The 23,972-nt window shown below is 34.3% G+C and overlaps 1 protein-coding gene across 1 annotated transcript in view; it reads left to right on the forward strand.

The window, feature by feature from the left end:
- Positions 1–23,972, forward strand: part of Pja2 (praja ring finger ubiquitin ligase 2) — a 71,473-nt gene that overhangs the window by 42,124 nt on the left and 5,377 nt on the right. Inside the window, exons 6-9 of the mRNA XM_076856935.2 lie at positions 9,323–9,508; positions 13,107–13,218; positions 21,296–21,410; positions 21,795–21,916. Coding sequence (XP_076713050.1) covers positions 9,323–9,508; positions 13,107–13,218; positions 21,296–21,410; positions 21,795–21,916 — 535 coding nt within the window. The remainder of the gene's footprint in view (positions 1–9,322; positions 9,509–13,106; positions 13,219–21,295; positions 21,411–21,794; positions 21,917–23,972) is intronic.

Consider the following 23,972-nt stretch of genomic DNA (forward strand, 5'->3'; position numbering starts at 1 on the left):
AATAAGATATAAATACAATAAGTTACAAACTGTGATATTACTACAATGGAAATAAAACAGCAATGTGCTAAAAGATAACTAATAGGGTTACTCTTTTGAAAACAAAAGGTTAGACACTAAGCAAGTCAGTATGGAGTTTCCTCAAAAGACTAGGAATATCTGATATATCACTATATGATCCAGTAATACCACTCCTTGGTATTTGTCCTAAAGAATTAAAATTAGCATACTGTAGTAATAAATATGCATACTTATGTTTATAGCAGCTCAATTCACAATAGCCAAATTATGAACCAACCTAAGTATCTGTCAGTGAATGAATGGATACAGAAAATGTGGTATATGGGCACAATGGAGTTTTATTCAGCCATAAAGAAAAATTAATGAAATTATGTCATTTACAGGAAAATGGATTGAACTTTAAAGCATTATTTTAAGCAAAATAGGTCAAACTCAGAAAGTCAAAGATCCTATGTATTATCTCTTATGTGGAAGCTAAAGATAAAAAAAGAGGAAAAGAGTGGTGGTAGGTTCTCCTGCAAATAGAAGGGAGATGAGTAGAGAAAGGGGATTAGAAGGAGGGGAAAAAGGGAGGAAATGATGCTGACCAAATTATATTGTGTGCATGTATTAATATGTAAAAATAAATCTATTATGTGTAATTATAACACATCAATAAAAATATGAAAAAATTTAAAAATTTTTAAAAGAAAGTAAAAGGTTAGAAAATGATATTTCAGGGACTGGGGATATAGCTTAGTTGGTAGAGTGCTTTTCTCGCATGCACAAGGCCCTGGGTTCAATCCCAAGCATCACAAACACACACACACACACAAAAAAAAAAAAAAAAGAAAGAAAGAAAAGAAAAGAAAAAAGAGAAAAAAGAAAGAAAATGATATTTCAGGCAAATACTAACAACAACAACAAAAAAAAATCCTGAAAAAGTTGCATAACATTTACAAAGTAGACTTAAAGACAAACATTATTAGAGAGAAATAAAGTCATAACTGAAGGTAATAAACCCAACTTACCAGGAAAATAAATGTACCAATTCTAAACTTGAATGCACCTAATGACATGGAGTCAAATTATACAAATCAAAATTTGACCAAACTATATGCATTTACCATCTTACTAGGAAATTTTTACATACCTATCTCAATTGCTAATAATTCATGGATATTAAAAGGTCTATCTTCAGCAGACTTGTGTACTTTAAGCATGATTTAATGACGATTGCATTCTCAGAAATACACAAAGAACAATTATAAAAACCAGATATGTACCATTCTACTAAGTACAAGTTAACACTTTCCAAAGAATCAAATATGCAAACTGTATTCTTTGACTACAATTAACTTAGAAGAAAAAACAAAAGCATAAGTTTTTTTAAAAAAAAATACTTATACATATGGTTATTCTTTCTTTAAATAGCCAGTAGAACAAAGAAGAAAGTATAATAGAAATTTAAAATTGTTTACAACTCAATGATAATAAACATACCATCAGTCAAAACTTGTAGAATACAGTGAAAATTATATTCAAAGAAAACTTTATGATCATAAATGCTGTGTTAGAAAAGAAGAAAAAGTGGCTGGGCATGGTAGTATATACCTGTAATCCTAGCAACTCTGGAAGCTAAGGTAGGAGGATTTCAAGTTTAAAGCCAGCCTCAGCAATTGAGTGACACCCTAAGCAACTTAGCAATACCCTGTCTCAAAAGAAAAAGAAAAAGGTTTGGGGATGTAGTTCAGTGATTATGTGCCCGTGGGTTCAATCCCTGGTACTAAAAAATAAGAAAAGAAGAAAAGCTAACAATGAAGGAGCTGTGCATTTAACTTAAAATAGAAAAGGAATATTAGAATAAAGAAAATAATAGGAGTTAAGAATTAGTATTAATAAAACTATGAGCAAACATCGATGAAGTAGAAAAAAAGTTGAAGATCAAAGAAGTCATAAGTTTAACAAAAGTAGACAAAGATTGGATAGAACTGAAAGTAGTATTGTAAAATTTTGTGTGGTGAATTTGAAGACTTTCAAAATATTGACAAGTTACTAGAAAAACAACTTACCAAACTTAAGAGGAAAACGGAGGTCTAAATAATCTTAAAACTATTAAAAATATGGAATCAATTGTTTAAAATGTTCTCATATCATATTAAAAATATGGAATCAATTGTTTAAAATGTTCTCATATCAGATCATAGCTGATCTGAATGATTTTAGAGCTGAATTCTCTTTAAAGATGGTTTCCAGGGTCAAATCACTTCATTCTTATGTAAATTATTTCCAGAGAATAAAAAAAGAACTACATCTTCAAAATAATTCTATGAAAGTCCAGTGTAACCCTAATTTAAAAAGTGTATGTGAAAAAAATTAAGCTTATTTTATTTATTAAAATAGATTGAAAACCTTAAAAATTATTGGGAATTTGAATGTTTAATTTTTTTTTAAAGAAAGATAAATTACCAATCTGAGTTTATTCCAGAAATGTGAAGGTAGAGTCACATAGAAGATCTGTAATTATTATTCATCACATTAACAAAATACAGGAGAAAATCCATATTATATAGTCTAGAGATGCAATGAAAAAAAATTACTTAGTACTGTATGATGGAAACTCAAATTAAGATTGGAATGGTATTTCCTTGACCAAGGAATGGTATTTCTTTGCTATTATTGTATTACAGCAATAATAGCAAAATCTGTAGAAATTATTTTCAACAAGAAAATATTAAAATTTTTCCTTCCTTAAATCTAAATTAGTAGTTAAGAAAAGTTTGCTCATTAGCATTGTTTTTATAACCTTCCTAGTGGAGGTCTTACCATGGTACACTGGGAAAATAATAAAAGGCAAGATATAAAAGGAAGAAAATAAATTGCTGTAAATATATTTGAAGTTTTTGAAAAATTTAAAATTATAGTCTTTCATTCCCTTGGGATATTTGTTTCTGCCACTAACTCTACAAAATTGAAAATACTTTTGACTCTACTCTTCAGAATCCTATTTGTCTGTTTTAATTTATAAAGAATTGATATTTATTTATTGGCTTATAGTTTTGGAGGCTGGGAAGTCCAAGAGCCTGGCATTGGCATCTAATGAAGCTGTCTTCCTACATTATAGCAGGGCAGAGGACATCACATGGTGAGACAGAGCAAGCATGCCAGCTGGTTACAATCACCTATGCTATCGTGGTGTTCCACCCTCTTAACCTCATCTAAATCTAATTGCCCCTCAAAGACCCCAAAGTAGCATATGAATTTGGGGGTTAAATTCCCACTATGTGAACTTTAAAATTAAAACCATGGCTGGACCCATTGCTTCCTCCCTGCAGGTACTGTTTTTCTTCTCCCAGCTGTTCCTTACCTTGCAGCCTGAACTGTTTCCCCACCCCAACAGAACCACTTTCTCCTTGGAAATCCTGCCCCTCTCTCTCTCTGCTCCCTCAGTCCTTCTAATCCTCTTTGAGGCTGTGCAGAGAGCATAGTGGGATCTGAGAGCATATGAAGTAGGAACATGAATGATATTTTTTTCTTGAGGTGGCCTTTCTTTTTAATTAAATTTATTTTTAGCATACATAAAATTGAGCATATTAAGGGGTACCATGTGTTACTTCAAATACATGTATACACTGTGTAATGGTTGAAAAAAATTAAACATAGCTACCTCCTGAAACATTTTTCATTTCTTTATGGTGAAAGCATTCAAAATTCTTTTTTACCAGATGTTTGAAATATACATCATTTAAATGTTATAGTCTCCTTACTATGTAGTAACATACCAGAACTTCTTATTATCTAACCTCACCCTAGCACCCATAGATTAAATTATCACCTTCTCTCCTGCATCAATTCTTTTCTTTTATTTCCTTTTTTAAATCAAGCCAATTGTAGTCTCAGCATAGTACCAGTCTTCTTACCTAGTAAATTTTGTGTTAAATGGTAGGAATTGGTTTGTAACATGTTGATAGCATATATCTTATCCCAATAATTTTCTTTTTTTATAACTGTTAGAATGAATCATTAAGTCAGGCATGGTGGCACATGCCTATAATCCCAGTGACACAGAAAACTGAGACAGGACATAGCTCAGTGGTAATGTGCCCCTAGGTTAAGTCCCCAGTACCCCCCACGCACAAAATGTGAATCAGACCAAATGTTTAAACAAATTATGTAGATGAGAATTGTTTATGCAATAGGAGTATTAATGACATGTTACAAATTATTTAGATTCACAATGATTTCTTATTTTAATTTTGTTCTTTGAGTTTAAAAAACCCACAAGTTAATACTTACTTATTACACTTAATTATTTTCACCCACATGTTAATTTTGTTTTATGTTACATATCTGAAGCACAGAATAACTGAGTCATTGTGATATGTCTTTAATAGAAAAAGAAATGTATTTTTTGTTGGAGTACATTAGAAATAACAGAAAAATTTCCAAGGACTTTTCCAAATTTAATAATTGAATTTTTTTAAAAAGCTGTTTTCAAGAATTTATTATTATATTCACAACGTCGGATAAAGAGTACCCATTATTGTGAAGCATGTGTTAGAGGGTGAGGCTACATGATGAGTCACAACACTATGCCCTTTAGAGCTCCCAGTCTAGTGGAGGAGACAGATGAGTCACCAGATGAGCTATAATATGGTGTGATCAGTGCTGCCATCAAGATGTGAATCAAGATCCGTTAGAAATTTTGAGTTTAACCTTGTATCTCTATTCCATTTTGGGATTAATTTTTCATTGGGTCTAATTATGCTACACAAAAGGAAAACATCCACTTTATATATTAAATATTAAAATTTAAAGGAAATAAGCATATTTGTTGTGCTCATTTCACTGGTTTTATTAGACTGGCCATATTAGGTGCCAAGTCTCAAGCCTGTTTTATTAAATTTTCAGTTTAGTATTAGAAATTACTTTTAAAAATTTCATTGGTGTGGGTACATAAAGAGCTTCCACTTCTGTGTATTTAAAATACATTGATTCTTACATGTAGATATTGTCTGAGTCTCTTTAAACATAATAGTCTCTAGTATCTACTCAGGAATTGCTCTTAGTACCCTCTGCCTATATCAGAATTTATGAATGCTCAAGTCCCTTCTATAAAATGGTGTAGTTATTTGCATATAATCTATACACATTCTCCCATATATTTTATTTTTCCAATTTTGCAGGGTTTGGGATTTAACCCAAGACCTCGTACATGCTAAGCAAGCATTCTACTACTGACCCTACCCATCCCATATACTTTAAATTATCTAGATAACTTACAACATCTAATACAATGTCAATGCTATGTAAATGATGGTTGTAATTTATTAAATAAGGAATAATGACAAGGGGAAAGTCTGTATATACTTAGTATAGTCACTTTTTTTTTCTGAGTATTTTTAGTCTAGGTTGGTTAAACCCTTCAATGTAGAACCTAAGGATACAGAGGGCCAAGTGTATACATCATTTTTACTCCTCTAAGTTAAGCTTGCAGCAAATATTAATAGAACTCTAATGAGTTTCTCTTGAATCTGAAATATATGAATTGTATATTTTACAAAATACATTTATCAAAAATGTATATGGTTGAATAATCACATCTGTTAAGACCAAAACTAAAATTCAACTTTGCCAAGAATTTGCTCTAATATTAACCTCCTTTTACATTCTAAAAGGCATACCAATTCTAAAAGTACCTTCTGTTCAGTTATTTGCAGTCTGAAAAATTGATAATTTAGGAAGACCAGATTTTCAAAATTAGTCTTTTACACTGCTGTAATGCCAAATTACAGTTTTGCTCATATTTTTCCTATTTAGATTTGCTCTTAGAGAGTGAACAGCGTTATTTGAGCAATCTGTGACTACATCTAGATTTAATTAATTTATTTATTTTTATTTAATTTTTTTTTTTTTTTCGTTTTAGGTGGACACAATATCTTTATTTTATTTTTATGTGGTGCTGAGGATTGAACCCAGTGCCTCATGTGCATGCTAGGGCACTTTACCACTGAGCCACAACCCCAGCCCCTAGATTTTATTTTATTTTACTTTAAATATTTATTTTTTAGTTGTAGTTGGACACAATGCCTTTATTTCACTTGTTTATTTTTGTATGTGGTGCCAAGGATCGAACCCAGGGTCTTGCACGTGTGATACGAGCGCTCTACCGCTGAGCCACAACCTCAGCCCCTAGATTTTATTTTTTAACAGTAATTTTTGAGTAACTGTTTAATAAACTAGTTTTTATATTACCAAGATAAATGTAGGTCCAAAAGTCTTCTTCCAGTTGATATATATTTTGCATCCAGAATATATTCATTAGGGGTACATTCATGATGGGGTACATTCAATGTCAAATGCATAATTCTGATGGACTGATTATATCTATCAAGAAATGACTAATGTCTGAAGTGGAGCAAAGAGAAAATTAGAAGATAATAATAAATTAGTACATTTTCAGAATTCTGACTTGTTCATATAATAGGGCTTTGACCAAAGGGAAAAAGGGACTCTTGTGGTTGAAGTTAAGAAAACCTTCAAGATTTGAACATTTGTTAAATTTTAGACATCTTTTAGTTTTAGCTATATTTCAAATTGATATACAAACAACTCCTTATTGATTGGTCAGATGACCCCACATAACTGCTCATTTCACTCTTGTAGTTTATAGTAATTGAAAAGATGATTCTGAAATATGATTAGTAAGAGTGAATACAGCTTTACCTTTTAGTGTTTTAGAAATATTTAATGAATTGCTAATAATTTATTGCCAAGTAGTTCTTTCTGGTTTAACTTCTTTTGCTAAACAGATAAAATAAAATTACATTTTAAGAATACAGATTCTGCGAGGTGTGTTAGTGTACGCCTATAATCCCAGGGGCTTGAGGCTGAGACAAAAGGATCCCCAGTTAAAAGCCAGCCTCAGAAAAAGCAAGGTGCTAAGCAACTCAGTGAGACCCTGTCTCTAAATAAAAAAATACAAAATAGAGTTGGAGATGTGGCTTAGTACTCGAGTACCCCCTGAGTTCAATCCCTGGTAACTACCCCCACTGCCCCCCCCCCCAGAAAAAAAGAATACAGAGTCTAATATACTTGCTAAAAAGTGAATTTGTGTAGTGTGAGGAAAATAAAACAACAACAACGGGGGGGAAAAAAACAACAACAGTATAACCAATTTCCTTTGTGAATTTCCAAAGATATTCTATTTATATAAAAGCATATGTGTATTTCTTTATTTTTTTACACAACTGGTAGCACATTGTATCTGTGAACACTTTCCTTTTGTTTTTGTTTTGTTCGTAGATCTATTTTTAATTGTTCTGTATTCATACATAAGGATTTCTTTCATTCTTTTAAAAAACCTGCGTAGTATGGTATACTAATTTTCATTGGTAAACACTTAAATTTTTTCGGTTTGGGCTTTAATAGGTAATACTACAAAGAAAACATTGTACATACTTTTTGAGAAGTATCTAAAAGCAGACTCTTAATTTATAGCTATTGACATTTCTTTACAAAGGATGTTATATCAGTTACTTTTTTACCAACAGTGTATTATCAATTTTTTTTTTACATTTACCAATCATTGAAAAGTGTATTTTACTGTTTAGTTTACATTATGCATGAGGTAAAGCATCTCTTCATATATTTAATAGCTATTTAAATTTCCTTTTCTGGCAAATAATTATATCCTTTGCTCCCTTCTGTTGCTATGTGTTGATCTTTTCCTTAGTGGTTTGCTTTTACATCTCTCTCTATATATACATTTTTTTATATTTTCTTTAATATGTATATTGTGAATTTTAGCAATCTCTTTACGGCTTCAAGATTTTTCATTGTGCTTAGGAGCTTAGGATGACATGAGATTTGTAAAAATTTTTCCCATGATTTTTCCTTGTTCTTTTATATATTTTTGATAATGGTAGTGAAATATATATGCACATGGATTTCAAAACAGAAAGGTTTGTGGTTTTTTTTTTTTTTTTTTTTTTTTTGGTACCCAAGATTAAACTCAGGGCTGCTTAACCACTGAGCCACATCCCCAGCCTGTTTTATATTAGAGACAGGGTCTTGCTGAGTTGCTTAGAGCCTTGCTAAGTTGCTGAACTTGCAATCCTCCTGCCGCATCCTCCCAAGCTGCTAGGATTATAGGCATACACCACCATACCTGGCAAGAAAGCAATTTATTTAAGGATAGTTACTTGGGGATTAAACCTCTCTGCCTCCAGGTGAGCATCCAGTTTTCCCAATATCATCTTTAGCTAGTCCTTTTCCTTCTGTTTTAAAGTGCTCCCTTTACCTCCTATTTTCTTGGTCTGTACCATTGATTTGTCTGTCCCTGTTTCTGTGAACTTATATTCTACTGAAAATAAACAAATAAGAAAATACTAGGTAAAAATAAATTCTACAATTTAAATCAGCAGAATGCTATGGTAGCTAGTAACTGGAGAGCTACTTAAATACAGTGTTAAGATATGTCTGAGGAGGTGGCATGCAATGTGACATTAATATCAAGAAGGGAATAACAATGTGAAAATCTGGCAAAAAAAAACATTTCAGGTAGAAGAAATATCCCTAAGATAGAAGTGATCTCCATGTGCTCCAAGAATAAACAAAAGGATTAGGAACATAATAGACAGGGACAAGTGTGGGCAGAAATGATGGTAGAGAAGTGGGTTGCAAAGAAAGCATGAATTACGTAGGCACTTGTAGGCCAGGTTGAGGAATGTAGATTTTAACTGTGAAGGGAAACCACTCAAAAACAATGTTTAAAAATTCAAGTAGTCTAATATGGATTTCTCGTATTTTTCTCCTGCAAAAAAAGAAGAAATGTAGGAGCACAGCACAGACAGTTCATAAACCAAAGAAACATGTTTTTGTGTAATTAGGAACTTTCTATACACATATGACTCTGTAACAAATTTGTTACCTTTTAAAATAATTTTGTTGTTAAGGAAAATAGTTTTTTAGAATCATAGAAGTACCAAAAGCTTAGTACTTCAAGAACAGTGTTCAGTTGCAGTAAATAGAATTCTTTAAAGTAAAGAATGTTAATGCCAGGCATGGTGGTGCATGTGTAATCTCAGTATATCAGGAGGCTGAGGCAGGGGAATCGCAGGTTCGAAGCTAGCCTCCATAACCTTAGTAAGGCTATGAGCAATCTGCTGAGACCCTGTCTCAAAATAAAAAATATAAAGGGCTGGGGATATGGCTCAGTAGTTAAATGCCTTTGGATTCAATCCCTGGTACGAAAACAAAACAAGATGTTAATGATATATTTTAAATAATATTTTTTCTTCCTTTAAAATGTTTGTGTTAGGGAACAGACATCTTTGGAAGAGGGAGAAATTCCTTGGTTACAGTACAATGAAGTCAATGAAAGCAGCAGTGATGAGGGCAATGAGCCTGCCAATGAATTTGCACAACCAGAAGCTTTCATGTTAGATGGGAACAACAACCTTGAGGACGACTCCAGTGTGAGTGAAGACTTAGATGTGGACTGGAGGTATGTAGCTCAGTGTGATGAGCATGTGTCATTGCTCAGGGTACAATTCATTCAGGATTCTGAATTGTAAGAATTGAATTTCTGAGGTAAAGGGTATTCTGATTTTCCCATCTACTAATTGTTTCCTCCTTCAAAGCTCATTTCAGATGACACTTTGGACATGGACTCTCCTGTTTCTTCCAGCTGGAGACCTCTTCCTTCTTGGATCTATAGCTCTCATGAAGTTCACCTTCTAACCTAGTTATTTTTACACTTCTCAGGGATTTGAACTTTAGGTTTTTTTGATTTACTACACGTGGGCTGTAGCACTTAGCATAATCATCCTTTTTTTTTTTTTGGGGGGGGTGTACCGAGGATTGAACTCAGGAACTCAGGGGGCACTCAACCACTGAGCCACATCCCTAACCCTATTTTGTATTTTACTTAGAGACAGGATCTCACTGAGTTGCTTAGTGCCTTGCTTTTGCTGAAGCTGGCATCCTCTTGCCTCAGCCTCCTGAGCCACTGGGATTACAGGCATTCGCCATCACACCCAGCAGTATAATCTTCTTTTAAAAAAATTGGTTCTGAATGAATACTACTTGAAGAAATTAAAACCTGTGATTCAATCATAGGAATCTTAGGAATATTGTTATCATTCTCTGTCCTTACTTTTCCTTGTCTGTATGTAGAATATGGAAGATTATTTTATTTCATTTCATTTTATTTTGGCACCAGAGCTTGAACCCAGAGGGCTTAATCACTTAAACCACGTACCCTGTCCTTTTTATTTTTATTTTTAGACAGGGTCTCACTAAGCTAGCTACTTTTTTCTATTTCTTCAGACAAGAAACTCACCATCTCCTTGAGATCCTTTATCCTTTCCTGTTACTCCCTAGGAGGGGAAAAGTCATGTATGTAAAACAAACTTTTGTCAATAATTTTGTGGATGTAGAAGTGGGGTTTTATCAAAGGCATGTAATTTAAAATTTTATGCCTTTGTTCTCAAATGCATTTTCTGATTTGCCAAACATAAAGGAGAATCAGTTGATCCTGGTCTCAGTCTTGCTGGCCTCGAGGCTTCTTCCTTCTTTTCCTTCTTTTCTTTTTTCTCCCTGTTAACTACCTCCTGAGCTCCTTAATTTTGAAATCTTCTCTCTGTTACGCTGAGTAATTCCTCAGAGTGATCAGAATAAAGATTAAAGAATTGTCATTTAGTATCATCTGTACATCTTTGGAAGCAGTTGTAGTTTCACATGAGGGCATTTTTTCTCTTGCATGTTTTCAGGACTAAAAATATTTTTTACAGCTCCATTATGTAGCTGGCTCCAGCCTATAGGTATGCTAAGATTTAGTGGAGTATTTATCCTTTGAAATAGTGCAGGGAACTATTAAACATGTTCTGTATTTCTGGTTATTCTTTTAGGACAGATAAATAGAATTGACATTACTAAAGTATGTTGTGTTTTTCAAGATTTGGTACATACTTCCAGATATCTTTGAAAAAAGGTTAATTCACATAGCAATTCAAAAGAATTATGTCTTTAATGAATATAATTTTAACTTCAATTTGAAAACTTTTACTTTGGGTTCTAATTCATTGATGATCTTTCTGGATGTATATGTTGTGTTTCAGAGACGTTACTGATGGTTCCAAAATTTGCAGAGCTTCAAAGTAGGATTTTAATGTGGAAAGTATTTTATCATTGATTTTAAAACAAAATTTTTGAACTTTGCTATTTTGAATTTAAATATGTTAACATCTGATTATTTGCATGTGTGGCACTACATTAATTTATGTGGCAGTGACTAAGGTTGATAAGGTGAAACTAGAGTTCCATTTTCATATTAAAATAGCATGTCATTTTAACAACTGAAATGAAAAGCCATGGCAAATATTAGCAATTCTTGTCTCTAAAGTCAAACTCTGGTACTACTTAGAAAAAAATGCAAAACCTTTGTTTCCTTATTTTAAGTAGAAAAAAAATAATAAGAGAAGTCCACTACCTTGTGTTAATTTATTTTGACTGAAATTGTAAGTATTTTAAAATACCTTGAGTATCTCAGGTTGGTGTGGTAGGAAATGACATGGAGAAAACATGGTTAGAGATTTAGACAAATCCTACCTATTACCATTTATTTGTTCCTTGATAACTCCTTAACCTCTGTCTTCCTGTAAGAAGTTAAGATTATAATGATTAAGCTAATAAAGTGTGTGAAGTTAATTTTGTAAGTAATAGAAATTTTTGAAATAATTTCAGACTTATAGAAAAGTATCAAAAAGATCCTCTTTATTTTATAGATGAAGAAACAGACACAATTAAATAATTCAAGTTAATTGTGAATCAGTTAAATCTCTGACTGACTCCAGGGCTCTTTGCTTTATATCTCACTGATAGATGAAGGAATTCTAGCATCACAAGGGTGTGTGGATTCAGAATTCTTAGTATTAATTCTGATTCTAAAATGTGTGATGGTATGAGAATGTTTCTTTGCACCATGTTGATTCCTAAGTACTGTTAAGCTATGCTATGTTCTTTATGAGAATCACTTCTGTGTCTCTTTGCAATTTATTTGTAATTTTAATAATGACACACGGGTTGACATCAACACTATTTTTGAGCTACTTTGTGTGACTATGGATGTTTCTGACTATCATGTTGAAGTTTGGATAGGATGTGGAATTCAACAAAAGCTTGTCTTTAGATAAAATAAGTTGTTTTAGAGATCCTGGGCTTATAAGACGGTAGGAGTACATCCACACAAAGTGCCCCCTAAACAACTAAAAGTGTCAGTTGTTCCAGAGGAGCTCAGAATTAGGTAGAGATTCAGAAATTACCTACAGAGAGGACAATTGAATAAATGTAATGGAATGTAGCCTCCAAGGGAGCAAGATTAAAGAGAGAAGGGTACCAAGGAAATACTTATTTCCAAATTTTGAAATACTTAGCATTTCCATGAAAAGAGAAAAAGGAGGAATATGTTTATGTCTAGGGATTAGAAGAAAGAGATTAATACTGGAATGGAATGTATTTTTCTTCAGGGGCTTATAGTTCCTTAAAAAAAAAAAATGAAGTTAGGAGCAAATTTGTTTTCAAGCATAATAATGAAAGAGGCCTAATTCTTATCAGAGTTCAAAAAGAAACATTAATTAGAAAAGTCTGAGAAAATAAAATATTTTTAACCCAAAGTAATTAAGCAATACAAAGTGAGAGAAGAAAAAGAGGCCTTGACTAATGACACAATTAAAATAAATGTAACAATTTTCTTTCTCATTCTCACCTACACTCAGATTGGAAACACAGAAAAGGAAGTGTAGGAAATATTTGGATGGGGAGAAAAGCACGCGTTTAAGCAGTCCTCAGAGTTAGCCTTGAAACACGAAAAGAAAAATTTCCTATAGACTTTGTGCAGTGAGTGTGGAGGCTGTTAGGTAAGAGAGTGACATCTTATGCTTAGCACTTAACTTTTATGCTGGGTCCTTCCTGCTCCATATCCCACAAGATTAACATTAAAATAATTTAAGAATTTCTGCTTGCAAGAAATGCTAATATAATTATAGCCTCAGCATAAAATTTTACTAAATCATAGTTACGGGTTTTGTGTTTTTTCCCTCCAGCTTATTTGATGGCTTTGCGGATGGACTAGGAGTGGCTGAAGCTATTTCTTATGTGGATCCTCAGTTCCTCACCTATATGGCACTGGAAGAACGCTTAGCCCAGGCTATGGAGGTATTTTAGTAATTCTGATACCTATGTTGATGGGACAGAAAATGATAAAAGTCAAGGCTTCAGGGTTTTTGTTTGTTTGTTTATTTGTTTGTTTGTTTCAACTACTCTTAAGAAAAGGTGAAACCGGGTGCTCAGATGCCATGGCATGTGGCTGTAATCATAGCTGCTCAGGAGGCTGAGGCAGGAGGATCTGAGTTCAAACCTCTGGCACATTGAATAATTATTAGTGTTTCTCTACTTTAGAATCACTTTAGAATTAGTGATTTCAAGAAAGACTTCTTAGAATGAAATCCACTAGAGCAATGGAGATTCCTAAATGTGAAAATACTGGGGGCTTTTGACTTTATAAAAATATATTTTAAAAATAAGTTTTTCTGGTTTAGTCAAATAATGAAAAAAGGCAAGAGAAATTTTGGCAGCAAATATGCTATACCTGTGAAAGTTGTGTGCGTGTGTGTGTGTGTATGAGTGGAAGAAAATTTCCAAACTTTATTATGCAGCAACACAGTAGTCAGAAGTCATGAAAACAAAAGAAAGGAAGTGATTTGTAAGATATCCTTGGAGGTCTTCCATTTCAGTTCACTAATATGTCTTTGCATGTGTATACATGTATAAAATAGTCACACTTATACCAACATAATTAAAGAAAGAATTGTATTTTCTAAATGTAAGCAAAACATTTTCTATTCTGCAGTAAAAACTGAGAAATATTGCAATTTGAGGTACACAGGTAGAAAATCAAGTGAAATTTATATACACCCATTGGCAACAATTTGGTATTCAGTAATTGTTATAGAATGGATGAGAAAACTATTCACCTTTTTTGGGGGAAGGGGAGGTGCTGGACCACTGGACCACCACTGAACCACATTCCCAGCCTTATTTTGTATTTTATTTAGAGACAGATCTCAGTGAGTTGCTTAGCGCTTTGCTTTTGCTGAGGCTGGCTTTGAACTTGCAATCCTTCTGTCTCAATCTCCTGAGCTGCTGGGATTACAGGCGTGCACCACCACACCCCAACTCTGCTAAAAAATTTTAATGTTAAAAATTTATTTGTGCCAGTTGCTGTGCCACACACCCATAATCCAACCACTCTGGAGCCTGAGGTTTCAGGAGGGCAGCGAGTTTGAGACCAGTCTCAGCAATTTAGCAAGGCTCTGTCTCAATATAAAAAGGACTGTAGGTCAGTGTTAAAGTGTCTCTAGGTTCAATCCCCAATACTGGAAATAAAAGTTATTTAAATTGAGTTACAGGGGCTAGGGTTGTGGCTCAGTGGTAGAGTGCTTGCCTGGCACGTATGAGGTACTGGGTTCAATTCTCACCACCACATAAAAATAAATAAATAAAATACAGGTGTTGTGTTCATCTATAAATGTGTGTGTGTGTGTGTGTGTGTGTGTGTGTGTGTGTGTATATATATATATAAAATAAATAAATAAATTGAGTTGCAAACAGTAGCATCCAGGTAATCAAAGATAAATAGAAATTTTGATAAACAATTCTTTAAACATCAAATTTTATTGGAAATGAATCTCTTAATGAGATGGATGTTTTCTTCTTTTCCCATATTTGAGCATAAATTGTATTTGTTTTTCATCTTTATGAATATAGGCTTAAGAAACCTTGTCACATACATAAATTGATAAGGAAGAAATTTATCATAGAATTGTCACTTGGTTCTTCTATTTGCCAAAAATCATTAACCTCCTTTAATTTTTTAAAAGCAAAAAATTGAAAGGCACCTAAAAAGATTTATTATTAAGTTGTTAAAGTTTATTTTGACCCTGGTACTTCAGATTGCAACCCTGAATGAGTAATAGGTATGCTTTTTATAAAGTGGAAGAAAGAGCCAGATATGATGGTGCAAGCCTATGATCTCAGCAATTTAGTAGGCCAAATTATAATGATTACAAGTTTGAGGCCAACCTCTGCAACTTGCCGAGACCCTGTCTAAAAATAAAACAGAAAGAGTTGGGGGTGTAGCTCAGTGTGTATAATATCCTTGGGTTCAATTCCCCGTACTGCAAAAAAAAAAGAAAATTAAAATAAAGTGGGAGAAAGGTTAGTATAAATGGAATACAGAAACAGAAAACCAACATTATACTTTAGGTACATTATTAGGTAGATCATTTTGAGGAAAGATTACTTGAGAAGTTAATTGAAGGGCTGGGATTATGACTCAGTGGTAGAGCACTTACTTCATATGTGTGAAGCTCTGGGTTCGATTCTCAGCACTGCATATAAAAGAATAAAATAAAGGTTTTAGAAAAGAGTCCTAGCATTAAAACTTAAAAAATAAGAAGTTAACTTAAAATTGTCCACACTTATGAACCCCTTGGAAAGTCTTAATATACTCAGAAGGGCACTCTATAGACACATAAAGAGTAGGAATATAACATGTGGAGGTTAAGAGCATGACCTTTTGACTTAGTGGGCTCTATGACCTGGGCAATGCACCTATTAACCTCTGAACTTAAAGAATCTCATCTGTAAAACAGGAATAATAAAGTCTACCTCATAGGTTACTTTGAGACTGTTATTTAGCAAAAATACTAGTATAATGGTAAGCTGTCAGGAAGTGGTTATATTCTTAGGCATCTTCAAGTCATCAGTCAACCAAGTTTTAATTATCTAACAAATCTTGAATCAGTTATGTTCTTTCAAATTTGTCATTAAATCATTTGTTATAAATCTTCATATTTAAAAATTAAATTGTTTTATTCCTTTGAAATTAAATTTTGTGATTGAAGGAATATGCTACTTTAAACTTTAGATATGTTGCAATTTAGGGTTTTTTGGTGTAACTTTTGAAAATATACTGTACTGCCTAATGAATTAGATTTTTGAATTTTTGTGAAACTTTATAACAGTGGCTATACAATGGTCTCTTTTGCTCTTAATGCTTATAAATGATCCCAGACCATCTTATAAATATATGTCATACCAAGGCAGTAAATAAATTTTACATATGAAATACCAGGTGTTTATTAGCACTGCAAATAGGCAGAGATTTATCAGAAAGGAATATTGAACCAGTTGAAACAAGTGTGTATCGAAGTATAGTTAGCCTGGAATAACCTCCTGAAATGGAAGTTATTATAAATACTGTCTCTTCTTAGTGTTTATTTGTAGCACAGAGGAGTTCTTTCAAACAGAGTCTATTTTGAGAAGTCCATAGGGAACTGGAAGACATTCCTGGTTACGGTTATGTGAGAAAGGAAGAAGCAGATAACAAGGGCTTACCTTTCATTTCCTATCTCCTGATAGGAAAATTTGATACACAGAATTATTAATTATATCAGGATATTAGAGCTGAATGTGATAGTGCACACCTGTAATCCCAGCAACTGGGGGAGAGTGAGACAGGAGGATTGCAAGTTCTAGGACAGCTTCAGCAACCTAGCACCCTTCAATCCTCAGCAAGGAAAAAAAAAAAAAAAGAAGTAACAAGGAATTGGCTAATAAGAAATAAAGATAATTATTTTTAAAAACATAGGAAAAGTACATAAAAGGAGTAGCTGCCACCTGTCCAGCTAAGATAGAACACCCAAGGAAAAGTTCCCCTTCCACCCCAGAGCTGAGATCCCAGTCTTGATGGAAATGGCACAGCTGGGCTCATTGGATGGCAGAGCAGTCACTGTGGTGCCGTGCTGGCAGAGCTTTCTGGAAAACTATCCTCTGGAACTTGCTGGAAGTCATCCCTCTGGGGTGCCAGGGAAAGCTATTCATAGGAAGGTGTCCAATTGTAAAACACTGTGCTGCAGAACTGTCCAAGGTTGATGCTAGGGGAAATTGCTGGTCAAATGAATTAAAGAGCTGGCCACTGGAGAAGCTGCATACCCTGAGGGAATCAGTGCTAGAGAAAACCATGACTGCCACAGAAACCTGTCAAGCAAGCACACCAGGCTCAAAAGCAAAGTCCTGTTTCTCCTGAACTGTAGTTTCAGCATTCTTTGTGAACAAAGCTTAGCATCACACCATCTGTTAGAAAGGAAAATATTGAAATGGCCCAGATCCATTTTTACAAAGCTGACAAAAATTGTGAATTTGAATTTGAGGAACAATAATTCAGTAAATGTAACAGTCCATTATTTTAACTATTTGGTTTCCATGTATATTTTTCTTTTTTATTATTATTAGTATTTTTTTAAAGAGAGAGTGAGAGAGGGAGAGAGAGAGAGAGAATTTTAATATTTATTTTTTAGTTATCGGCGGACACAACATCTTTGTTTTGTATGTGGTGCTGAGGATCGAACCCGGGCCGCACGCATGCCAGGCGAGTGCACTACTGCTTGAGTCACATCCCCAGCCCCATGTATATTTTTCTACTCACATTTGAGCTCTCATCCAACAATACAGCTATGTTGTTACCTAACAAGGTATAATAATTCTTCCAAATAAAGTTTTTACCCTTTTCCCAAAATGAGCCAGATGCACAGTCTCAAAATCATCAAAACTATTAGTTGTGTTAATCTCACCACAAATTAAATCACACTGAATATTCTCTTATGTAAAGACTAAATTGCAAAGTTATTTTCTAACAACTGCTATATGAAGTAGAAATGGGAAGAGAGAAAAAGAAAATGGCTACCACATATGCATCCAAAAAACAAATCAATAGAAAACATGTAAAGCTACTAGTGTCTTTCTCTGTATTTGGTCATGAGGTCATTAATTGGTATTTATGGCTTCCTTCTTCAATAATCCATTTTATATTTTACATGCCTTCACCAAGTCCTCAGCTAATTAGAAATGATTTACTTGGTAGAATGACCCTAATCTACATTTTTAAAGTGTTTTAGAACCCAAATTGTCTTTCCCTTTTCTAGTTGCTGTAGTTTTTTTATTAACTCTATCAGTGGGCATGGAAGAACTAAGAGATGTACACTCCAAATGAGATTATCAGAGTTTTCACACCAGTGATCAGAATGACAGCCATTCAAGATCATCACTTTCATCTGAGTTCAACCAGATTTCCTCATTTCAAGATTCAGAATCCCATTTTGTTTGAATGTCTGTCAGTTTGTTTTTGCAGTGCTGGGTATTGAACGCAAGGCCCTTACACATGCCAGGCAAGCACTGTACCATCAAGCTACTTCTCCAGCCCCAGAATCCCATTCTTTTTTTTTTTTTTTTTTGGTACCAGGGATTGAACTCAAGGGTACTTGACCACTGAGCCACATCCCCAGCCCCATTTTGTACTTTTTAAATTTAGAGACAAGGTCTCACTGAATTGCTTAGTGCCTTGCAGTTGCTGAGACTGGCTTTGAACTTGTGGTCCTTCTGTCTCAGCCTCCCAAGCCTCTGGGATTACAGGCGTTTGCCACCATGTCCACCCCTCACCCAGAGTCCCATTCTTTAACCAGTCAATGATACAAGTTTTGAGGAATTTGACAGTACAGAATTTTGCTCTCATTTTAAGTTAACTATCTGCACAAATAGTTTGCCTTTGATTTTTGAAAAGTAAGAGCTTCTTCTTAAGGCTGTCATGGAACCTCTGGTTCCTATAGTGTCTTAAGCTACGAGTTAACAGACCTGAGTTTGTGATTTTCTCTATAAATGCACAGGCTCTCAAAGCAATCCATCCCCACATCAGAATTTTTATTGAGCTCATTACTGCCATAAGGTCAGGTGTAGCATTTACTGGGCTCCAAAGACACTGGCTTCAGTTAACACTTCATCACAGTGAACCACAATGATAGCTTGATTAATTGTGATGGCACTACAGAGCTTAGGTTAATAGCATCCCATTCCCCTTGAAGTAAAGTCAGCACTGGAGTCAACCCCAGACCAGCAGCCCAAGCAAAACAATCCAAAAATCTTATTCTTGGATGTATGTGTCCTCGACCACTCCCAATAATACCAAAATCTGTGTCATTGTGATATCAGTCACAGAGAGAAAATAATAGTTTGAACAGGGAAAGTTTAAAATAAATTATTATCGCCTCCAACAGGAGATTATGGACCACCTTATTATTAAGATTAGAATAAAGTAGTGAACTCTAAAGAATATAGAAATATGGGCTGAGGTGGTTGGTGGATCAGCGGTAGAGCCCTTGCCTAGCATGAGCGAGGTACTGGGTTCAATCTTCAGGACCACATAAAAATAAATAAATAAAATAAAGGTATTGTGTCCAACTACAACTAAAGAAAAAATATATTTTTAAAAAAGAATATAGAAATAGCAGACTTAAGGAATAACTTTCAAGCTAAGATGGAGTATTCTTCGTCTCCATCCCAAAGCTGAGATCCGGACATTGCCGGGGAGGACATGACCGCAGTGGAACTTTGCTGGGTTTCTGCCCTCTGGGATTCCTGAGAAGCTATTCACAGGGCAGTGATTCACTGGAAACACTTTCTACAAAACCACCTAGGATGAATGCCAGGAAGTTGATGCCACTTTATACTGCAGTAGCTAGGCACTAAAGGAACCTGGTGCACTGTGCACAGGGAAGCCTCTCACACTGGGATTCTGCCCAACAGGCTCAAGGGAACCACAGTGCAAAAGTCATTTCCTTTTGTGATCCCCCTAGCACTCTCCACAGACGAAACTTAAGATCATGCTAGCTGACAAAGGGAAAATACTTGAAAGGTCCAGATTTATTTTCATAGAGCAGGGGTAGGGGGGTGAATTTGGAGCTGTGCGACAGTAATCCAGATACTGGCACACGTTTTTTCTTTCTGCACTGCCTCTGCAAATCCAGAGTAAAATTTGGTGTTCGGTATTATTAATTATGTTCATAAACTTATGATGAACCTTTTTGCTTTTTCCTTTTGTAATTCTGATTTTGATTTAGGCTTGGCCCTATCCTCTATTTTAAGTCTATACAATATCTATAGAAATATCTATGCTAAATCCTTAGGCATATATAAAAGATCATGTTTACCAACTAAAAGACTACAGTGTTATCAGACATAATTCTTTTTCTACATAGAAAAAACAGCTTTTTTTTTTTTTTTTTTTTTGGTGGTACCAGGGATTGAATTCATGGGCACTCAACCACTGAGCCACATCCCCAGCCCTATTTTGTAGTTTATTTAGAGACAGAGTCTCACTGAGTTGCTTAGAACCTCGCAGTTGCTGGGGCTGGCTTTTCAAGACTGAATAATATTCCACTGAATATACATATATCACATTTTGTGTATCCATTAACCAATCAATAGACAGTTAGGTTGCTCCTCTTACCTTTTGATCTTCTGAGTAGTGCTGCAGTGAACATAGTTGTAAAAATATTCATTTCAGTCTCTGCTTTCAGTTATTTTGGGTATATACCCAGAAGTGGAATTGCTGGATTAAACTAGACTAATGCTAAGGTCTTTTATGATTCTGAAGCCTTATGATGCTGTAATTAGGATACAATACAAACAAGTAATTATTTAACTGTATAATATTAATTATTTGAATATGGTAGCAATTCAGAAGGAAGATACCAGTATGGTTTGGGATCACTGACATAGACTTCCTAAAAGAGACAGGACTTTACCCAGTCCTTGAGGAACTGATGGGACTTAAACCTGGTACAGAAAGTGCCAGGCACAGGAAGCTGCATGTGCACTAAGAACTTGTATTTGTACAAGTGGTAGGTAAGATATAAAGGTCTTAACTGCCGTTCTGGTCTAATGGAACTCAAAAGAATGAGAATAACTTATGATAGATGGTCATATGATCTATTGTTCTGTTCATCCTTCCTAATACTTTATCTTTCATGAAATGAACCTTTTTTAAGTGTTTACTTTCTTCATATTGTTCATCCTACACAGGAAGCCGTAAGTTGGAAGACATAACCACTCCTCTGAAAATATAATTTTAATGGGCAATTAATTAGATGATTATTGAGACAAATTATATTTTTACTCATGAGAAGTAGAGCTTTGCATATGTGTGCATGTGTGTGTGTGTGAGAAAATGTTTTGGTTTAATAGCGATGATGGTAGTTTCTTTGGAAAGAGGCGAAGGACTGAACAAAGGAAACAGAAAAAGAATATGGTAAATATAATTTTGTAAAATACCTTAACAATAGTTTTCTAATACTGTTTTAAAGTATTTTCTAACAGAACTGTAACTTTTCTTTTTCAGACTGCACTGGCACATTTAGAGTCTCTGGCAGTGGATGTTGAGGTTGCCAATCCACCAGCCAGTAAGGAAAGCATTGATGGTCTTCCAGAAACCCTTGTTCTTGAAGATCACACTGGTAAGGGCAAAGTTGATCTCAAGTATTGAATGACACATGCTGCATATTTAAGTATATTTTCAGTGCACTAGAAGATGAAATACTTGACTATTAGAATCCATCATCTGATTTTCTGTTGAAACCAGATGCTGACAAACTTTCACCTAGTAGAATATTTTTAATTATAACATGACGGACTGAGACAAATGTTCCCCAGTCAAATTTTCTACAAAAACGATGTTTATTAAATGCCAAATTGTCGTGTATTATGCAGAAACACGTTTGCCAATTAATCGATCCAAGTCTACTTCTTTTGTATCATCTGTGAGTCAATATGTTGATTTATATTTTTATTAAAATTGAACTTTATGTGATTGATAGAACTAAATTGTTTACTGTTTTCAGCTATTGGTCAGGAACAATGCTGTCCAATCTGTTGCAGTGAGTATATTAAGGATGATATAGCAACAGAGTTGCCCTGTCACCATTTCTTTCACAAGCCTTGTGTCTCAATTTGGCTACAGAAGGTGAGTTTTAAATCTGCTTTTTAAAAATTAATATTTAATAGTGTCTCCTACGCATTAATGATGATAATAGTCTCTTTAAGCCTGTTTTATTTAGCTATGAAATAAATATTTATTTATTTTGAAATATATCTGGGTGCAGTGGCACATACTTCTAATCCTCTCAACTCAAGAGGCTTAGGCAAGAAGTTTGCAAGTTCAAGGCCAGCCTCAGCAACTTAGTGAGGCCTCAAGCAACTTAATAAGACCTTGTCTCTAAATTAAAAATAAAAAGGGCTGAGGATGTGGCTCATTGGTTAAGTGCCCCTAGGTTCAATCTCTGGTACAAAAATAAAAGCAAGACAGTATTTCAGAGTTAAAGAGTGGTTGTCTTTAATGATTACAGATTAGGAATAATAAAGAACTATTTTGCTTTAATAACATCTTAAAAATAGCATTGAAAAATAGCAAGAAAACACAGTAACAATATATTTTTAATTACAATCCTGAATTTGATATTTCAAAAAGTATCTCAAGCAAGGAAGTCTGTGACACCACTCAAGGTGTAGTGCAACAATAAACAAGTATCCTGCTAATGTGGATTGGTGTTTCCAAAAATAATGTGAGAGTTTTGTTTGTTTGTTTGTTTGTTTTGGTACCAGGGATTGAACTCAGAGGCACTCAACCACTGAGCCACATCCCCAGCCCTATTTTGTATCTTATTTAGAAACAGGGTCTCACTGAGTTGCTTAGCACTTCACTTTTGCTGAGGCTGGCTTTGAACTCTCGATCCTCTTGCCTCAGCCTCCCAACCCTCTGGGGCTACAGGCATGGGCCACCGTACCCATCTATGTTAGAGAATTTTAATAACCTACCAAGTACCTCCTATTCTGTTTTTTATACACTGTCCTTCAATACTTATCTAATAATTTTTAAATGTATTGAAACTACTTAAAAAATAAGAGTTTTACTTAAATCTTCTGTCATCTCTGTTTTATATGAAGGATATTTACCATCTCAATAGAAATTCCCAAATTACCTTTCCTAGTTCGTTTACTTATGGTTTTAACTCCTTCTCTTTTTGACAACCACTTTTTTCTTTTCTGTTCCATTTTTTTCCTCCCCTCTCCTTCCTGCCTTCTTTCTTCTTTCCTTTCTCTTTCTTTGCTGTCTTCCCTGCCCCCTGCACCCATATGACCACTTCATTTTCTCAAAACTAAAATCCAACATAGAAATGTTCATTATTCCTTTATGAATCAAACATATCTTTTTTTTTTTTTTTTTTGTATCAGGGATTGAACTCAGGGGCACTCAGTCACTGAGCCACATTCCCAGACCTATTTTGTATTTTATTTAGAGATAGGGTTTCACTGAGTTGCTTAGCACCTCACTTTTGCTGAGGCTGGCTTTGAACTCCCAATTCTCCTGTTCTAGCCTTCCGAGCTACTAGGATTACAGGGGTGTGCCACCATGCCTGGCTCACATGCATTATTTAATTATTGCCATTAGCTCCTGTTCTATGTCTATAAGCATACCAAATTTGTATTATTTAGTTTTGTATTTTTTATAAAATGTTGTTTGCACATTTTTCTATTTGCTACAATCTCTTATGTTCTCCTGCCCAGTTCTACCTTTCTTCCTCTCTACTGCTCCTGCTCGCCAAATAACTGGTGTTCCCATCCATTGATGTATATATCCACACTTTTTCCAAGTTGCTTAAACCCTTTCACTAATATTTGTAGTACTGATGTCTTTTTTAATTTTTTTATTATTTTTAATAGTACATGCTATATTTTCTGTTTATTTTTTTGCATATTGTTCAGCATTTTTTTTTTCTATTTGACTTCTCAGATAGTTTTATCCATTTGCTTCTTATCCCCAAAAGAATTCACTTTAGGTTACTAATTGTGATTACGTTAAATTTATGGGTGATTTTAGAGAATTGCTCTAGAATGCTTTTAGAGTTAGGTTGATGGAACACAAACATGTTTATGAGCTATAATGCTCATTTGAGTTAAGGTCAAAGTTATATAATTGATTACTGCCAGATTTTTTTTTCTAATTTCTTAACATTTGTTAA

The sequence above is a fragment of the Callospermophilus lateralis genome, chromosome 5 (genome assembly GCF_048772815.1).
Source record: "Callospermophilus lateralis isolate mCalLat2 chromosome 5, mCalLat2.hap1, whole genome shotgun sequence".
In the NCBI taxonomy this organism is placed as follows: Eukaryota; Metazoa; Chordata; class Mammalia; order Rodentia; family Sciuridae; genus Callospermophilus; species Callospermophilus lateralis.